This window comes from Phocoena phocoena, chromosome 15 (assembly GCF_963924675.1).
Source record: "Phocoena phocoena chromosome 15, mPhoPho1.1, whole genome shotgun sequence".
Taxonomy (NCBI): domain Eukaryota; kingdom Metazoa; phylum Chordata; class Mammalia; order Artiodactyla; family Phocoenidae; genus Phocoena; species Phocoena phocoena.
Window position 1 is genome coordinate 38,106,144 of NC_089233.1, and position 19,830 is coordinate 38,125,973.

A 19,830-nucleotide genomic window follows, 5' to 3' on the forward strand; every position below is an offset into this window, starting at 1 on the left:
TTAAAGAAAAATCAGAGTAAAGTATGTGAAATAAAAAAGAACAATGGATCATTAAAGCCTCTGACATCCACACCATGGATGAAGTGAGGTTGGGTGAGGTCCCAACACCATGGAGCCCTAGCTCAGAACAGGGATATGAACAGGCAAGCTCACTTCTGACCACAGCAGGACTATTTACCTGTGGGCACAGAAGGCTATAAAACTTTTGTAAATGCTTTTAAAAATTATCCAACAAAAGAAAAAGCAAAGTAGGTCATTTAACAAACTAGAATTACAGGAGTTATATATCCTTAAATCCTTCTGAAGACATGGGTCTTTAAAAAATAGCTGGGACAAAAAAAAAAAAAATAGCTGGGACTTCAAGAAAATAGCTAAAAATACCTGGGATTTTAGAAATCCCAAATAATAGACATACAGACACTGTATGCAAAAGGACTTAATATGCATCTGACAGTGCTTCAAGTAATTTACAGCTAATAATACTAAAATGTTATTGGCTCTCTGGTTTGTGTCATATTTAGAGCAGCCATCCAGGACACTCTGCCCACAATATGTCCCTGCTGAAAGGGGGCAGCACCCATTCCAGGCTTGCTGCTCTCAGCCCAAGGTTCAGCTTGCCCAGCAAGAGGTTTACAGACAAGGAGCTGGGACAGCTGATCCATCAGCACAGACAGGACACTGGCTCAACATTAGCTCTGGTTTTGAAACTTACGAAAAACACACCACCACAAGACTGTAACCAGAGTAATACCAACTTGCCAAAACAAGTATTAAATATTTAGACAGAAAAAACAAAATGTACCTACTGAAAAAATTTCTTTTTCTCCCTAACCATGATACTGAATCCATTTATACTAATCGACTAATCTCAAAAGCTTTTGAAACTTCCAATGCAATCAGTGCAATTCTTTTCACCAGGAAGTTCTTACTTACTTACATTAGATGCTGATGAAAGCTAAATGCCAACCTTCAAAAATTACAGGCATTTTCTCATACGCATTTCTCCAAATATCAATAAAAATTAAAGGGCTTCCCTGGTGGCGCAGTGTTTGGGAGTCCGCCTGCCAATGCAGGGGACATGGGTTCGAGCCCTGGTCTGGGAAGATCCCACGTGCTGTGGAGCAACTGGGTCCGTGCGCCACAACTACCGAGTCTGTGCTCTCGAGCCCGTGAGACACAGCTACTGAGGCCCGCACGCCTAGAGCCCGTGCTCCGCATCAAGAGAAGCCACTGCAACCAGAGACCTGCGCGCCACAACGGGGAGTGGTCCCCGCTCGCCACAACTAGAGAAAGCCCACGCGCAGCAACGAAGACCCAACTTAGCCAAAAATAAATAAATAAATTTTAAAAATAAATTTTTAAAATTAAAATTCCATCTTCAATAAGCATCTGAACATGCTAATTCAACATTCTATGCAGTTTTTAAGTTTACTAGAAAATCTGAGTTTCTTTAAATGTATTTTGTATATTGATCTAAAACCTTAACAGAGTCGAAGTAAAACATGTAAATATTTTGTCTTTCGGGTTTATTTACATTTTTTATTTCTAAAGATGACAATGAAATTTTTTACTAGATTCCTTTTTATACTGTTTGAAATTTATGGTATATGTACAGGCACTACTTTTCAAAATAATTAAAATGAGTAACATAATAGAAAATTTGGCCAATACTTCAAATAAAACCACCCCATTTCCACCACATGCACCCACACAACGAAAAATAATTTTTAAAAATGCATTTATTTATTTTATTTATTTATTTTTGGCTGCACTGGGTCTTCGTTGCTGCGTGCGGGCTTTCTCTAGTTGCGGCAAGCGGGGGCTACTCTTCGTTGTGGTGCACAGGCTTCTCATTGCAGTGGCCTCCCTTGTTGCAGAGTGTGGGCTCTAGGCACACAAGCTTCAGTAGTTGCAGCACATGGGCTTCAGCAGTTGTAGCACGCAGGCTCAGTAGTTGTGGCTCACGGGCCCTAGAGCACAGGCTCAGTAGTTGTGGTGCACGGGCCTAGTTGCTCCGCAGCATGTGGGATCTTCCCAGACCAGGGCTTGAACCCGTGTCCCCTGCACTGGCAGGCAGATTTGTAACCACTATGCCACCAGGGAAGCCCCGAGAAATAATTTTTAATACTTCCTTCAAGACTTTTATTTTCACATGGATAACTTTTACCCAGTTAAAATCGTGGTATACATACAATGAATTTATATACGACTATTCACTTATATCAGAAGTGATAATCTAGGCTACACTGGAGACTTTGCAGTTATTATAAAAGTACTTTCAATGGCCACCTAAACAGTCTTCAGTGGGTGCCTAACCCCTTTGTCTGATATTTTGATTATAATTAATGTTTAGACCTTGTGCCCAGAATTTAAACAAAATAAGTGTTTGAAAAGGAAGCAACCCCTAACTTGGTGCCCTTTACAATGTGGTCTGTGTAGTCCACATGGAATTTAATTGTTCCTAAATGTTAGATCCTACACTGGAATAATCCCCACATGACTCTGAATCTCCCTGAGGACAAGTAAGCCTTAGGCTTCCATTAAAGTACAGCTGGCCCTCCGTATCTGTGGGTTCCACATCCACGGATTCAACCAAGGATCAAAAACATTTTGGGGGCTGGGGCTGGGGGGACTTCCCTGGTGGTCCAGGGAAGTTAAATTAATGCCCCACACTTCCACTGCAGTGGGTATGGGTTCAACCCCTGGTCAGGGACCTAAGATCCCACATGCTGTGCAGAGTGGCCAAAAAAATTGGGGGAAGGAAATTCCAGAAAGTTCCAAAAAGCAAAACTTGAACTTGCCACCTGCTGTCAACTATTTACCTAACATTCACACTGTATTTACAACTGTTTATGTAGCATTTACATTGTATTAAATATTATAAGTAAAACAGATGATTTAAAGCATATAGGAGAAAAAAATTATAAAACAAAACAAAACCAAAAAAATCAACAGAACATTGTAAATCAACAATGTTTCAATAAAAAATATTATAGAACAAAAAATAATAAAGCATATGGGAGGATGTATATAGGTTATATGCAAATATCACACCATTATGTATAAGCAACTAGAGCATCCATGGATTTTGGTATCCAAGGGGGGTAAGTCCTGAAACCAATCCTACCCTCCATACAGAGGGACGAATGTATACATCTGAGATCTTCAATTTTAAAAAACAGGTCAAAAAGCAGGTTCAAAACAACAGACATGGAATTATAACATTTTTGGACAATGAAGCATTATTACATATATTTTAATTTACACATTAAATACTTAAATAGTTATCTCTGGATGGTGGATTATAGGTGATTCTTATTTTTATATTTCGCTTACTGGTGTTACTTACTTCTATTTTTTTAAACAATGAACATCTGGGACTTCCCTGGTGTTCCAGTGGCTAAGACTCCGTGCTCCCAATGCAGGAGGCCTGGGTTTGATCCCTGGGCAGGGAACTAGATCCCACATGCCGCAACTAACAGTTCGCATGCTGCAACTAAAGATTCTGCACACTGCAACTAAAAGAACCCACAAGCCGCAACGAAGGTCCCCCATGCCGCAACTAAGACCAGGAAGAGTCAAATAAATAAATAAACATTTTAAAATAATAATAGAAAATAAACAATAAACATCTATAAAAATAATTTAGCTTCTACCCAATATGACCTCAATTGTGTACTTCTATACAGTTATGTGTGTGTGTATACAAAAAAGTCTGGAAGGAAATGCACAAAAATGCTAATGCTGTTTTTCTTGTGATAGTGGGATTATTGGTCATTTTTTGTTTTATATTTTATAACTCTGTATTTTCCAGTTTTTAAAAATAAAAAGCATGCATTACTTTTATACTATGAAAAAGACATTTTTTAAGACACTAACAAAATTGCCTGGGATCCAAGCACAGAAAGGAACATGCATCTGCCTTTTAGCAATTCCTCTGACACACAGACCCAGACACACACACACTACCAGCTCTCACGTGCACCTGCTCCCGCACGCACACTCATTCTCTCTCTCTCTCACTCACACACACACACACACACACACACACACACACACACAAACCCAAGACTAGGACAGAAACTGGAAAGGAAACTGAAGCAACTAAAAGGTGTGGCCAAACGTCCCCAGGGAGTTCCAACTGCCCACCAGCAGAGAAATGGAATGGAATGAAAAGCAGGGAGACCTTCTGTGCATTGACACCTCCTCCAGCAGCCTCCTTTTGCAAGTGCTGAGGAGGATGGACAGGGCCCACAAGGTTACTGAAGGGCATTCATGGCTCCAACGTGCAGGGCTCTCTGGAAAGGACCCGTGAGTGTTAAAATGTAAATGCTTAAGTGAGTGCTATACTGTGAAAATAATCTTTACAATTATAATTAATTCCTTTGAAAAATAACACCAAAAGAAATGAATCCTTCTCACAATACTCTCACAGTTTATTTTACAATTTCTGCTTTATGATAAGTTGGTGATGACTACAAAGCATCAGTCCTCTCATTACGAAGGGGTCACGTCAACGAGGAATCTTCATAGACAGTCAAGGCCTTAAAGATAACCTATTGCAACTTCAGAACTAGTGCCTGGGCACATCTGACTATAAATTCCTGGTCAAGAAAATACAACCAGAAAGCTCCGCTGTAGTCTTCTTTCCCCTTTCAATTCCTGCCAACACTGTGTTCTATTACACCACACCTGATCTATCACCAGATGAGGTAATGAGAGCCAAACACACCATGACATTGCTAAAGAAAGAGGGACACAAAAGCCATCTGTATTATGAATGGGAACTGCTTCTATTAAAAATTCAGATAATCCACTTAAATAATTTAAAACACTTCCTTCATAAACAGATTACTTAAAAGATACTGAAAGTGCTACCTTTGAAAATTTGACAATAATCAAGATAATTGAGTTGCGATCATCAAGGACAGTAATGTGACCGGCCTAAGAGACTCATGAACTCAGTATTTTGAAATCTCAAGGTGGAAAGTATAGCAACTTATGGTCTTTATTGCTGTTATCCAGCTTATCCAAACTGTTCCTCCAGTTAAAAAAAATCATAAATGTTTAAAAAAGAATTCTTATCTTTTAGAGATACATACTGAAATATTTATGGGTGAAATGATATGTCAGGTATGTGCTTCAAAAGTAATCTGGGGGTGGGGAGTAGGGAGTTCACAAATGAACCAAGACTTCGGGAAACTGCGCAATGGCTTGGGGGCAGGTAGAGTGTTTCACTAAACTATGCTCTCTACTCTTATGTATGTTCAATACTTTTCATTTTAAAAAATTAAAAATATTTATCATGAGGTAGAATTCTTCACTTTTCTCTAAATTATTTCACTATCAAGGAATATTTCTTCTCTTTGCTCCTCTATAATGTATTCTGACATTGGACTTGGAAAAGCAAGACTGAGTCATAATGAAGGCTAGCAAACCTTACACAGACACAAAAATTAACCTTTTGCTACACTGTTAATTATCTGCTCCAAAACAAGAACTCTCCTCCACCATCCCAGGAAGCCTGTGCAAGTCCGGTACTTAGATCACATCCAACACTGCTTCTTCCTGAGAAGTCTGGGACAGCAGACGGAAGGGGCAATGTCACAAGAGATCTCCCTCACTTGCCCATCCCCACCAAATCCTGAGTCATCCTGGCCTTACCCCCAAACTTAAAATTCCACCAGGGGCTACCAGAACAAAGAATGTTGACTCATTTCTACTTTGTATTTAGAAAAAGCTCAGCCCCAAATAACAACCCCAATTTTTTCCCACTGTGATCACTAAGAATGATACAACAAAAGGTGGTTCTCAAATGAAAATGGTTTTATTAAGTCAATAAGATGAAACTTTGTGGGCTTATTTAGGGGCACCAAACCTAGGAAGTTGAGAGCCACCTAAACATTATGAGCCCAGAAGACCTAGGTGTAGTCCCTGTTATTGCATTGACAATCTGTGAGGCCTTGGAAAGTAACTTAACCTTTTTGGGCCTCTAGTTTCTTACCTGTAAAGTGGGATGAATCCCTTCTGCCTCCTACCACCTCAGAGAAAGGTTGATGATCCAGTGAAAACATAAATGAGCCTCATATAAGCTATAAAGCACTCTATTAAGAGTCAGATTATGGTAAAGAAGAACAAATGTGCCACTTTCCTAACATTCTTGATTGGTGTAATGAGGAAGGGAATGTTTGCAGAGAAGACACATCACACTAATGAGAAACAACCAAGGATACCCAAGGTGCTCTCCAGCCGAGGGACAAGAAGGAAAAGCATAAAAAAAACTTAGACCAGGACTTCCCTGGTGGCGCAGTGGTTAAGAATCCACCTGCCAATTCAGGGGACACAGGTTCAATCCCTGGTCCGGGAAGATCCCACACACTGTGGAGCAACTAACCCTGTGCACCACAACTACTGAACCTGTGCTCTAGAGCCCACGAGCCACAACTGCTGAGCCCATGTGCCACAACTACTGAAACCCACGTGCCTAGAGCCCATGCTCCCCAACAAGAGAAGCCACCACAATGAGAAGCATGCACACCGCAACGAAGAGTAGCCCCCGCTCACCACAACTAGAGAAAGCCCGCGTGCAGCAACAAAGACCCAACACAGCCAAAAATAAATAAATAAAATATTTTAAAATTTATTTAAAAAATAAATACATAAAACTTAGACCAGCAATCACAATCCATACTAACCATACAGGAAACTGTCAGTCACGTCTCTCTCTCTCTGCCCATTACACTGAGATGGAAGACCTGTCCTGAGAAATGTCTTCAACCCAGAGCTAAACAGGAGCTCACACTGACCTAGACGCCAACATTCAGGATGCCCCACAGGGACATGCCCACGCTGAAAACTCAACAAGGAGCCCTGACTCAGGACGACCCAGTTCTTTACACGACAGCTCAATGGACACTGTGAATACTCAGGGAGCACACAGATCCTTTATAAAGGTTCTTAATGTTATGGCAGACACCCTAAATAGCAGGATGTCAATTTTACCTCTTGGCTTAAACATGCATATGTACCTGAACACCCACTTAACAAATACCCACGTGTATGAAAAGTCAGTAAAATACAGAAACTAGCAGATCAACCTTTTGTGATTTCCCACTACTAAGTAAAATATTTAAAAATGAACACCAGTAACCTATTTGATGTCTATTTGAGTTAACAGCAGAACATACACAGCCCTGCTGCTGTCTCCACATAAACTTTCATAAGTGCTGAGATGGAGGAAGGCCTGGATCTTGAGGCCCACCTTCTCCCAGAGCAGCCGCAGCCCTGGGAGCTGCACAGGACTCCTGCCACATTGCCCTGTGCATTCCCGTCACCTGTCCAGCACCTCACCTGTCCTACAAGAGTGGAGATGGCCCTGATGGAGTTCTGCTCGAGTCTGTATTCACCACTGTGCTCTTTCTTAGGCTCATTCCCCTCCCTCTGGGGTTCATCCCTTTCCCTTCCGCACAAAAGGTATGGAAATGACCGTTTTTCACGTTCACTGTTTCCCCAACAACGAATCTACCTAAAACATAAGCCAAACACACACAGTAAAGTAACTGCGCTCAAAATAGATTAACATGATCTTAAGCGTCCAAGTGCAGCCTGTCCTTTGCAGACCGAAGAAGTGAATTACTTCAGCCAAACCAGACCTGGGCCCTCAGTTGGGGGAACCGCTGGCACTTCTCCATCCAGGGGGCACTTTTATTCGGCAGCCTAGGGGCATGTCCCCATGCCAGGAACATCTCTCAATTTAGGAGAGATAAGCTTGTGTGGCTTGGGATGGCAGGGAAAGAAACTGACTCCCGGGAATAGAACCTCTTTAAAGGGGGAAGAGGTGCTTCAGCGAAATTCAACCAGAGGTGAGAGCAGAAGAACTGAATCAAAAGAGAACGCGGGACCGGCACTCCGCGAACACCGCACGGGGCCCGTCTGCCACGCTGCGAGTTACCTGTTCTGCCCCATAGACGGTGGCGAACTGGACGAAGTCTTCGATGCGGACGAAGCCGTCCCCATCCCCGTCCAGGGCATCGAATACGGCTCGGAGGCGGGGGCCGTCCTCCGGACACCCCGCGGGCTCGCTCGTTAGGGGGCAGGTCTGGCTAAAGTCCGAGGGCCGGTCCGGGTCCCCGGGGCCCAGCTCCAGGGCCGGCTCGCCCACCGCGGGGGACGCGAAGGAAGGAAAGAAGTCGACCTCGCCCCTCAGGTGATGGCTGCGGCTTAAGTCCTGAGCGCGGACAGACGCGCTGTGCGGGGGGCCGTCACCCTCCTGCTCCGTCATCCAGGAAAAGAGCGGGCCGAGTTCCGGCAGAGGCGGGTCGGGGTCGGAGTCCCGGCTCGAGCGCTGCGGCTGCCGCTCCCGCCCCGGAGCTCGCCCAGCATCCGCGCCGGCCGCGAGGTCCTGCGGGCCGAGCCCAGGGCGCGGGGCGGGGGCAGCGGGCGCTCCGGGCCCACCGGGCTCTGGGTCGGGGCCCGGGCCGCCCGCTGGGGAGGCCGGCCAGCTCGGGTCCATCTTCATGGGCGCGACCACAGCCGCGGCGCGGGCCCGCGAGGCCAGTGGTGCGGCGGGCGGCGCGGGCGGCAGACAAAGGCGCTCAGGGCGCGGCGGCGGGCGCGGGCATCCCCGCGGCGGCGCGGGCGGGCGCGCGCGGGGCGCCCGGACTGCTCGGGCTGGCGCTCGGGCCCTGCTTCGCCCTCGCCCATCTTCGCGCCGCGCCTCAGCTGTCCTCGGCCCGGCGGCGCGGCGGGCGCGGGCCCATGGCGGCGGCGGGCGGCCGAGGGAAGTCGAGGGGGGAGAGCGGGGAGAGGACGCCGAGGAGGGGGACGCCGAGGAAGGGACCCTGAGGAGGAGGAGGAGGAAGAAGACCCTGATGAGGAGGACGACGCGGGGTTGTACGCTGAGGGAGACGCAGCCTAGGCGGACGACGAGAAAGCACCCGAGGTACCGGAGCGCACGCCACCGCCCTCGCCCCGCCCCCCGCTTCGGCCTGACGTCATCACGTCGCGCTGCACGCTCGCCCCGCCCCTCGCCGCCTTGTTATAAAGGCAGGCGCCAGCGCGGCTGCGTGGTTTGGAGTTTTCGGTCCCTTGCCGTGTACCGATATTTGGGAGCAAGAGGTGGGAGCAAGAGGCTGTGGGCCCGGGCGTGACGTCATAGACCCACGCCCTGGACGGATGGACTGAGTCCTGAAAGTGTAAAGCGCTCCCACAAATTGATAAGCAACGAACACGATTCTAATGGGGCGGGGGAAGTGCAAGTGGCGCCCTCCGCAGACGCCCGTCGCGCGGAAAAGTCCAGGCGTTGACCTGCGGCAGCAAGAGCAGCAGCCCCCGCCTGAGTGTGGAAGGGCCCTGAAAATGAGGTCCATCACTTGTGACCGAAGGAACGCGTGGCCAAACACTGATACCTTTTTAAAAATCTATGACAAGTGCTTTTTTTCCCGTAGGATATCCAGTGTTCGTCACCGGTGTACGGTCAAGCCTCCCAAGCACTGCGGCTGTCTTTGACAACTGACATGTGTTTCTCTAGATGTCACTATCGTCAGTGGGGACACAGGGTGCCAGGCAGCAACATGGGAACCTTGAAGCAGGCATGAAAGCGGAGACATGCTGGATAGGAGCCGGTGAGCTGCCAGGCCTCAGGCGAGGTGCACTTAACATTACAGGCTTCATTTAGAGCCTGTAATGAGATGTATCGGGGAAAGCACCAGCACTAGGTATGTTCATAAGCATCTTTGGCAAGAACCAAAGGAAACTGAACCTGTTTCCAAGTGTACCGTGAGGAGCAGTGTGTTAATTAACTGATTCATCTCCCATGACAAAATCCCAGGGCACATGGCACCAGATTTTGTGAGGTTGGCATTGGGGAAAAGAAGGGCAAAGGAATAACACCCCGCAACGCAAAAACTATATTCTCAATTTCTTATAAGAGCTGTATGCTTTCATGAGGAAGATACTGCATTCAAAGAAAATAAATTATCTCCAGTTTGGCAAGAATCTGAAATTGGACTGGTGCCTTTGGCCAGATACAGTTTTCAGAGGTAGTTACAATGATGTGTCAACCTTTCTAAATGAGGGTATTAATGTGGAGGAGGTAAAACCAAATGAGGCGAGGGCTGTGCCCCGAGGAAGCAGCACTCCTACTGCTACTGTTCCAGTTCATGAAAAATCTGCATTCCTTGGCTGGCTGATGCACCCAAACAGAACCCCAGCATGGAAAGCATGCACCTACCTGCTTAGACCACTTCAAGAAACTCTGTTCTTGAAATATTAAAGGTAACAAGTTCCTGGGCACTTGGACTGGGCGTTTGGACCTCAAGCATACCCTGTAGAGATTTTTTTAATATATGAATTTATTTATTTATTTATTTACTGTTGGCTGCGTTAGGTCTTCGTTGCTGCACACAGGCTTTCTCTAGTTGCGGCAAGCAGAGGCTACTCTTCGTTACAGTGCGTGGGCTTCTTATTGTGGTGGCTTCTCGTTGCGGAGCACAGGCTCTAGGCATGTGGGCTTCAGTAGCTGTGGCTCGCGGGCTCTAGAGTGGAGGCTCAGTAGTTGTGGTGCATGGGCTTAGCTGTTCCATTGCATGTGGGATCTTCCGAGACCAGAGAGCAAACCTGTGTCCCCTGCATTGGCAGGTGGACTCGACCACTGCTCCACCAGGGAAGTCCTCCCTTTAGACATTTTTGATCTCTAACATTCAGGATGAAATGAATCAGCTCAAGGGAAGCAGCCCCTGCTGCCGTTTTAACCTGCTCCTCCATGCCCACCCCATGCACATTTTAATTTAGCCATGTAACAGGTACCCAGAAGAGGAAGGGAGAGGGTGGGGTGCAGCTCACATCTGTTGGCTTTTGAGTCTGAGTGAATGTCTGTGAAAACCTCCCTCTGTGAGTCTTTCTTTTTGAAAGGTACCTGGGTTAAACAGTTATCTTTTGGAACTCTCAAGCAAATGGGTCTCCTTGATCCCTCTTCCCTGGTGACCTCTGACCTACGGAGAAAGATGGGAAAATGAAGACCAGCAAGGTGACTCAGCAGATTCTTAGCTGTGTAGCACAGCCCTGTTGGACCTGACAAGGGAGCAACGGGAAAGTAGGTCAAGAAGCCTCAGTGGAAGAATGCACATGTCTCTCCTGGGATAGGGCCTCTCCACCACCTGGATGAGATCTGGCCACTGACAGGAGGAAGGGGAAGGTGACAGGCAAGGATAAATTTGATCACAAATCTATCTTATTTAATGCACATTTTAAAAATGTGGAAATACACCAAAATTACAAAAGAGATTACATATGATTTCTCCCATTTTTGCTAGTCTGATGAACTTAAAACGGCAGCTCATCTTGTCTTATTTGAATTTAGCTGAATGCTAATGTGGTTGAGTGTTTCTTACTGTGTTTACTGACCACAAGGATCTGTGAATTGCCCAATTGTAGCACTTGCTTTTCTTTTGGGTTCTCTGACTTCTTCTTTAGGTAAAATCCCTCATATGTTTTTGATGTTGCAAGTATCTTCTCCCTGCCTGTGACACCTTCATGAACTCTACCTGTTAGGGAAGATTAGACATAAATCTTTCATTTTGGGTAGTCAAACCCATCATTTTTATCCTTGGTGGCTTTGCTAATCATAAGGAAGATGGACTTTTCTATAGCTGGTGCTAGTTGTCTGTACAGAAACCTTACAACTAGATCCCTATGTCATATCAGATACAAAAATAATTAGAGCCATCAAAGACATAAAAGTGGAAAGCAAGGGAATTCCCTGGCACTCCAGTGGTTAGGACTTCATGCTGCTGAGGGTGCAGGTTCGATTCCTGGTCAGGGAACTAAGATCCTGCAAGCCACAAGGTGTGGCCAGAAAAAAAAAAAAAAAGCAAAACTTTAAGAAGACATTGAAAAATATCTTTATGACCTTGGAGAAAGAAAGTTTCTTACACAAGAATAAAAATTACAAACCATTTAAAAAAAGACAATGATTTAAAGTTAAATACATTAAAATTTAAGCTTTCCAAAAGTAAAGGGACACAAATCAAATAGGGAGTGGGAGGGCTGGGGGAGAGGGAAATTTGTTGAAGTGAAGGAACTGTTTCATATCTTGATTGTAATGGTGGTTCTATAACTGAATGTGTTTGTCAAAATTCACAGAACTGTACACTACAAAGAATGAATTTTACTGTATGTAGATTATGCCTTAGTAAAGATTAATTTAAAAAAATTATCCTTCTGTTTGATGGAAGACACATCATAGACTGGTGTCTTAGTCTGCTCATGCTGCTGTGACCAAATGCCATATACTGGTTCGTTAAAAAGCACATTTATTTTTCATAATTCTGCAGTCTGGGAAATGCAAGATCAAGATGCCAGTGTTAACCTAAAACAATTAAAAAGCCAGTTATTTTACCAGCAACATGGGTTTACTCAGAAGCCACAAAGAGTTGTAATTGGAGACATGCAACTATGTCCAGCAAAGGAAAGGAAATGCTTTTATAGGAGAGAAGGAGGAGTTGAGAGGAGCTGTCATAAACAAAGAGCCCATTGGAGGAAACTGGGAGTTCTAGGTGCAGTGGCTTTTCATTGGCTGAGTTGTGACAGTCTTTCATTGGCTGGACTGTTGCTGGTGGAAGAGAAATTGTTTCTTCTTCCTGCTGGGTAGTAAAGTAGTATCCCTTCCTGCTGGGACATGTTGGGGTCTGTGCTGATGTTGAGTGGTATGCACATGAAAGCTCCCCCGTCTGGCACCCTGGTTCCATTTTGGTGAGGTTTCCTTTCATTACTTTTCACACCAGCAAATTCCTTCCTGTTGAGAGCTCTCTTCCTAGCTTGTGGTGAGGGTCTCCTTCTAGGTGTGTCCTAGCATGGTGAAGAGAGCCATCTCTCCCTCTTCCTCTTTTTATAAGGCAGCAATTCTATCATGGGAGGTCATCTACATGAACTCATCTAATGGTAATTATCTCCCAAAAGGCCCCATCTCCAAATACCATTGCTTTGGGGGCTAGGGCTTCAACATATGAATTTGGGGGGACACAATTCAGTCCATAGCAACTGGGAAGAGATATTTAAAACAGATGTAACTGACAATGGATTTATTTCCAGAATACACAAGAATTCCTCAAAAAACAGTAAAAGAACAGCAACCTAGTAAAAAAATCAGCAGTGAATGCAAATAAGCAGTTCCAGAGGAAGAAACTCAATTGGCCAATAAACATATAAAAAGATGCTTAACCACACTGATAATCAAGGGAATGAGTAAGGATAGCATTTGACATCAATCAGTAGAAATTTAGTCTGAGGTCAACCAACTGTGGGGATTCACAGAACTAATACATCTGAAGCTCAGTGTCCCCTTAACCTGGCACTCCTGCTTCTCCACCTTCAGGTCCAAGAGGAGGAAGGAAAGGGGTGTTGAGGCAGCCCTGGTTTCCATAGTCCCGTGAAGAGCTTGCTGGCTGGCTGAGGGGAAGTCTGTTGCGATGGAATACTGAGCAGTTTCAGCAAATGGATCACATCCTCACACAACCACATGGGCAGACTTCTAAAACAAGCTGTGTGAGAAAGCAAGTTACAGAACAGATACTGTGTAATACCATTTTTGCAAAGTTTCAATACATATATTGTTTTCGAACACCTTCATTTGTAGTAAAAATACCAAAACGAAAGTGGGAATTATATTGAGGGGGACAGAGGAGGAAAGTGGTAAAAGGTAGCTGTACCTGTAACATTTATTTCCTCCCAAAACAGGCAGACTGGGAATAAACAGGACACAGTACCAACATCTGGTAAACCTGGCGGGTGAGTACATGTGCGTCCGGGCTTGTCCACATATTTTAAGGATTTCATAATTAAACACTTTTTAAATTCAGTAAGTAAATCCTGTACCCAAAGTCTCAAAGATATCCACCTCTATTTAGGAAAGCTTTTCCTTTCTCAAGTATGTCGTTAAGCTATTTGGAATTTTTTTTTTTTTTGGCTGCGTTGGGTCTTCATTGCTGGCACGGGCTTTCTCTAGTTGTGGCGAGCGGGGGCTACTCTTTGTTGTTGTGCGCGGGCTTCTCATTGTGGTGGCTCCTCGTTGCGGAGCATAGGCTCTAGGTGCACGGGCTTCAGTAGTTGTGGCACATGGGGTCAGTAGTTGTGGCTCGCAGGCTCTAGAGCGCAGGCTCAGAAGTTGTGGCGCACACGGGCATAGTTGCTCTGCGGCATGTGGAATCTTCCCGGACCAGGGCTAGAACCCATGTCCCCTGCCCTGGCAAGCAGATTCTTAACCACTGCACCACCAGGGAAGTCCCTGGACTTTTTAAAAATGTGGTGTAAAATAGGGACCCACTTTTGTTTCTCTCACTTAATGAGCCGGTTTCCCAGAACCATCTTTTCTTCCACCACCTATTTGTGAGACCATCCTATCAGCCATTTGAAGATTGAAAGTAAGTTGTGTCCAAGGTGGAGTGATGTTGGGAACCCAGACCAGGGAGTTGTGGAGCAGTTCTCGGGGGGTCTAAAGAAGCCCACCTCCCATGGGGACAGGACAGATGCTTCTGTGACAGGTCCCTTCTCAGCGAGCACTACGGGCTGTGCTGGGCCGGACATCTGCATTTGGAGCAAGCCCTCCACCCAGAGCTCCAGGAGGAGCCAGCCCGCAGTCAAGGGGAAGCCTTTCAGCTGGCCAGCGGTGGACCTAGTGCCCCAGGGAGGCCATGGATGTGCCCTGGAGATGGACAGCAGGAGGGGGCAGAGCTTTATTCTGGCGGACGAAGTGACCTGCCACAGGCCCGTGATGGGGCCAGAGCAAGGGAGGAGCAGGGCCACCAAACAGCCTGCCACTGGGCGCCCCAGGAAAGGGGTTCTGGACCTGGCTGAGGGCTCAGCACCTCTACCTCCTGTCCCACCTTCTCCTCCCACCCAGAAGAGGCTGGCCTCCCCCTCCCAGTCCTGAACTGCCATCCTGGCTGGGTCACCTGGGGATGAAGGGGCAGGGAGAAATGAGGGGGTTTCCAAGGGGCGGGAGGAGGCGTTTTACAGGCGATGGGTATGTTCATCCTCTTGATTGTGGTGATGGTTTCACGGATGTAGAAATGTCAGAACTCACCAAACTGTAGATTTCACTCATGTGCAGTCTTCTTCTGAACGTCAGTTATACTCAATCAAGCTACAAACTGCTGGCCAAATATTTTCAATTTAAAAATTTTAAAAACTACATATACATTTTGTGTAGGGTAGGTAAACTGAGAACAGAGTCAATTTTAGGTCTAGATCACACGCACCCTCCCCGTGGCCTCCTGAAGCCAAGAGCACAGTCCATACTTCTGTTTACTGATATTCGTGGGGAAGGATTTTTTTCTCACCTTCAAGTTTAGTAAAGTACATTTCTTAGAGTAAAAATAGACCATGAGTTTGTAAGGCACAATTTAATTCCTCCTGACTCAGCCGAGGTTTGGATGATTTTCTTATTTTAACATTTCACTCTGCAGTTGCTGGCACCTGGTCCCATCTTCCTGTGAGGACAGGCATCTCCAGTCCCCACAGCGCCCAAATCCCACACCTCCCACGCCTCCCCTGCAGCCAGAATCACAGCCCACGGCGGGGGGATGGGCGCCAAGCACCAGGCGGGGCGAGGTTTGTACGCAGATTCAGAACTTCCTTTCTTAGCCTTGGGTCACATTTTCCAGAGGTGAAGATATAATTCACACCATTCTCCTCCCATGGAGTAAAAATTGTCCAAATTACATGTGATGGTGGAAAAGTTAAACGTTAATTCTGCATATTCCTAACATTCCTTATTCCTTCTTCAGCAGACACCTGTCAGGTGCTGTCTCATTGAGATGCTCTGATGTAGGGATGCGATGAGGTGCCCCCCAAATACTCCAAAATGTGAAAATAAAGTTATCCTCTGGGAGTTGAGTTAAGGAACTCCATACTAATAACATGTGTCACCTAGGAAATAATGCAAGATAATCAGTAAATAAATGACTAAAGAGTTATAGAAACCTCTGTCTGCTGACAGGGTAATGTGGGTTTAATCCCAGAGACCTGAACCAGGATGCAGCGGTAAACATGAAATCCAGCAATCCCATCTGAGGGGCTGTTCCCTTGAAGGGCCCGATTAGCACAATCAAGGAAAAGGGAAGTCCAAAGAAGGATCCGGTCCCCCACGGCCCCTAGGACAGAAGAGCCGAGTTGGGCAGAACTCTGGCCCAAGAGGTGAGCAGGGAGCCTCTGCCATCTCCCACTGGCCCTCGGGTTTTGCCAGAGAGGGGACCTGAGACTCATGCGATCTCACACACACACACACACGCACACACGCACACACACATTCTCAGCACGCTGGTCTACACATTGGTTTCTAGTGAGTGTGTTTGATGTGAGTCAGGACCCACATGGGATGCCTGCTCACACACGTTTTCTAGAAGCAGTGGGAGTTGCCAGGTTCATATAATGCAGTCAACCCTTGGCCATGGTTTATTGAGCAAGAGCCAGACCCTGACCCGAAGGGAGCACCTTTCCCAAGAACGGGGATGTGTGTCTGACAGAAGGAATGCCGTCTCTTTTCAGGGGGCTGGGCTACAGCTTGCACACAGGGCGGCTGGGACCTGGGCAGAGAGAGCAGAAGGGCAGCGAGGGGAGGGGCAGGTTCACAGGGCAGGTCAAGTGGGAGAAGGAAGAACCCCCGAGCCCTGGGCCCCAGCTTTGTCCCCAAGCTCCAGTGCATCCCACCCCTGGAGCCTGTGAACTTCCCAGGATCTCCCCCCACATCCCCTCTTTGTATCTGTCGCAGCATCCGGCAGAGACCAGCCTAAGTGCCCAGAGGGAAATGCCCCAAGGGGCCCACGCCCAGCCCCCTACCCGGCCTGGGAAGCCCTGACCCCGGAGAGCCCCTCTGCCCTGCTCAGGAGGACACGGCTGCCCGGCTGCAGCATGATCGGGCCTCAGGGCAGAGCCAGGGGCGAGCAGGACCCCGCCTGGATACACAGCCCAGGGTGGGGGCGTGACCACTGCAAGGCAGGCTCAGTCTGACCCACACAAGAAGGACAAAGCAGTGTGAGGGTCAGAGGAGAGGGGAACATCTGCTGAGCCTCCAACTGGCAAGGTGCTTGGGGATTTACCATCTCTCCCTGCTTCACTCCGTGAGCCCACATGCATGGCCGAGAGGAAGTTCCGGAGGGACAGTCGTGCTTGTGCCAGCCCCCAGCCAGGGCACCAGGCAAAGGGCTCAATGTGCACCTGGTGGGTGGACCACGTCCGGGCGAGGTCAGCCTCAGCCTCCCAAGTCTCCTCCTCCATCGGGGTGGCCCACCCCTGGCAGGTCCCACAGTGCATGGGGCCACCAGAGACCTACATGTGGAGGATGCCAACCAAGGGACCAAGAAACAAAGCAGCATGACCTCCAGCCCTTTCCACGGTGACCGCAGACAAAGCACAGGCAAGCCAGTGAGTTTTACCAAGTTACCATGGCAACAGGAGTCGGCAGAGAAACTCCCTCAAGTTAACAGTTAAGTGAATTTTAAAGTTCACTGCATCATGGCGACGCCTCGGGGACACCTTGTGTGGCTCACAACACACAGGGGTCATTCACATATTCATTCAAAAAACTGTACAGGGCTTCCCTGGTGGTGCAGTGGTCGAGAATCTGCCTGCCAATGCAGGGGACACGGGTTCGAGCGCTGGTCTGGGAAGATCCCACATGCCGCGGAGCAACTGGGCCCGTGAGCCACAACTACTGAGTCTGCGCGTCTGGAGCCTGTGCTCCGCAACAAGAGAGGCCGCGATAGTGAGAGGCCCGCACACAGCGATGAAGAGTGGTCCCCCGCTCGCACAGAAACGAAGACACACAGCCAAAAAAATAAAATAAAATAAAAATAAAAATGTACAACGTGGAGCAGGGGCTGGAAGGCTGCACCCCAGTGGTAGGCAGCCCTATGCTGTAGCCATGATGTTTCCTGTTTATTTTTTTAATTATTTGTTTTGTTTTGTTTTTGTTTTGGCTGTGTTGGGTCTTCATTTCTGCACACGGGCTTTCTCTAGTTGCAGAGAGCAGGGGCTACTCTTCGTTGCGGTGTGCGGGCTTCTCGTTGTGGCTTCTCGTTGCAGAACACAGGCTCTAGGCTCACAGGCTTCAGTAGTTGTGACACGCGGGCTCAGTAGTTGTAGCTCGCGGGCTCTAGAGCACAGGCTCAGTAGTTACGGCGCACGGGCTTAGTTGCTCCGCAGCATGTGGGATCTTCCCAGGCCAGGGCTCGAACCCATGTCCCTTGCATTGGCAGGTGGATTCTTAACCACTGTGCCACCAGAGAAGCCAGCCCATGATGTTTTTATGTGTAGTTCTGAAAAGACGTGAGGCATCCTCATGCCATGGAAGGGGGACTCGGAGTGGGCAGGGTCTGTAAATCAGCTTCCACAGCTGAGGTTCACACATAAAAGATGATCCTTCCTTTCAGAGAACCTGGCATTTTCTAAGGGAATTGTAGAGATTGTTAATGTGGAAGGGGACAACCTAGTTTTCTGCCAACTGCCACCAAGTCCGAGTGCCACTGCTGGGGCCGGTGTTAACCCCCTCACCACGTGCACCTGGCCCTCCTTGCCAGCCCGTCCCAGAGCCCACCTGGCAAGTGACACGCGCCAGGTGTGCCCATGACCCACAAGCCCCCAGCAGGTGTCCTGGACCTGCAGGATGACAGCCGGGGCTGGTGGACTAAGCCAAACAGCGAGGCAGATTCCTTACAGCCAAACTGACCACCACATGCAGACGATGAGCATGGGCACGGACCTCATGGTGTGTGCAACTGTGATGTTTAACTGTGTCAACTTTACGGAGCTAATGTGTGCCCAGATAGCTGGTAAATCAGTATCTCTGGGTATTTCTCAGAGATTAGCATTTGATTCAGTAGATGGAAGACCTGACTTCATCAATGTGGGCTGAGAAAGGGCAAGTTCCCTCGCTCTCTGCTTGAGCGGGGACATCCACCTTCCGGTGCCCTTGGCTGTCGGAGCCCCTGGTTCTTGGGCCTTCGGGCTCAGACTGAATCACGCCATCTGCTTTGCCGGGTCTCCAGCTTGCAGTTGGCAGATCATGGGACTTCTCAGCCCCCACAGTCACATGAGCCAGTCCCTATAATAAATCTCCTCCTGCAGATCTATATATATCCTACTGGCTCTGTTTCCTGGAGAATCCTGACTAACAGTAATAAAAGGCTCACTCCTTTCATTCTCTTCTGTCCTCCTGGAGCTACGCTGCTGTTGAGTCCCAGGCCTTTGAATGTGGCTGGCGGGACACCCTCCCCAGGGCCTTCTCTGTCTCCTCCAGGGACGGCAGGCCTCAGCTCTCTGGCACGTGGGGTCTATGGTTGCAGCTCCCCAGGAACTGCCTTCATGGTTCTTTCCTCCTCCCGTGGCATCACAAGTGCCCATCTGCCTGCCTTGGTGGTAGACTTGATGCCACCACACCTTGGTCTCTGTTTAAATGGCAAGCGGAGCTCCTTCTGCCCGGTGGCCTCCCTGCCATGCCCCTGCACCCATGAAGGCGGGAAGGAACTCAGGTGGGTGTGGATATCTGGGGCAGAGGGCTCAAGTTCAGGACTCTAGTGGCAGCACCAGGAGCTTGCAGGGCAGGCAGCGCCCCCCGCCCCCCTCCAGGACCAGCTGTGGAGGACACCCCTCCCACCAGGGGAGCAGACAGCCTCCCCTCGCCTCAGGGTGGGCTCCCCCTGCCTCAGGACCAGGGCTTCACGCATTAGGTAAAAAGTGTTTTCTAAACTCTTCACAGGAAAAAGACAGGAAGTAGACACACCACTAAACGCCCAGATCACCAGTGATTCTGTTCAGGTGCCCTCCTCCTCCTTCTAA

General features: G+C 47.9%; 1 protein-coding gene across 1 annotated transcript; it reads right to left on the minus strand.

The window, feature by feature from the left end:
* Positions 1 to 8,514: 8,514 nt before the first annotated feature.
* LOC136135356 (uncharacterized) lies at positions 8,515 to 8,997 on the minus strand. The gene is made up of 2 exons (XM_065893247.1): positions 8,946 to 8,997; positions 8,515 to 8,840 (listed from the first exon to the last, which is right to left on the minus strand). Exons 1-2 carry the CDS (start codon positions 8,995 to 8,997, stop codon positions 8,515 to 8,517), a joined length of 378 nt encoding a protein of 125 aa, XP_065749319.1.
* Between the last annotated feature and the right edge of the window lie 10,833 nt (positions 8,998 to 19,830).

Coding starts and splice junctions, on each gene's coding strand:
- LOC136135356 (XM_065893247.1), bottom strand. CDS start 8,997: ATGACGTCAGGCCGAAGCGGGGGGCGGGGCGAGGGCGGTGGCGTGCGC. Junction 8,841..8,945: donor GGGCGGTGGCGTGCGCTCCG/GTACCTCGGGTG, acceptor CCTCCTCCTCAG/GGTCCCTTCCTCGGCGTCCC.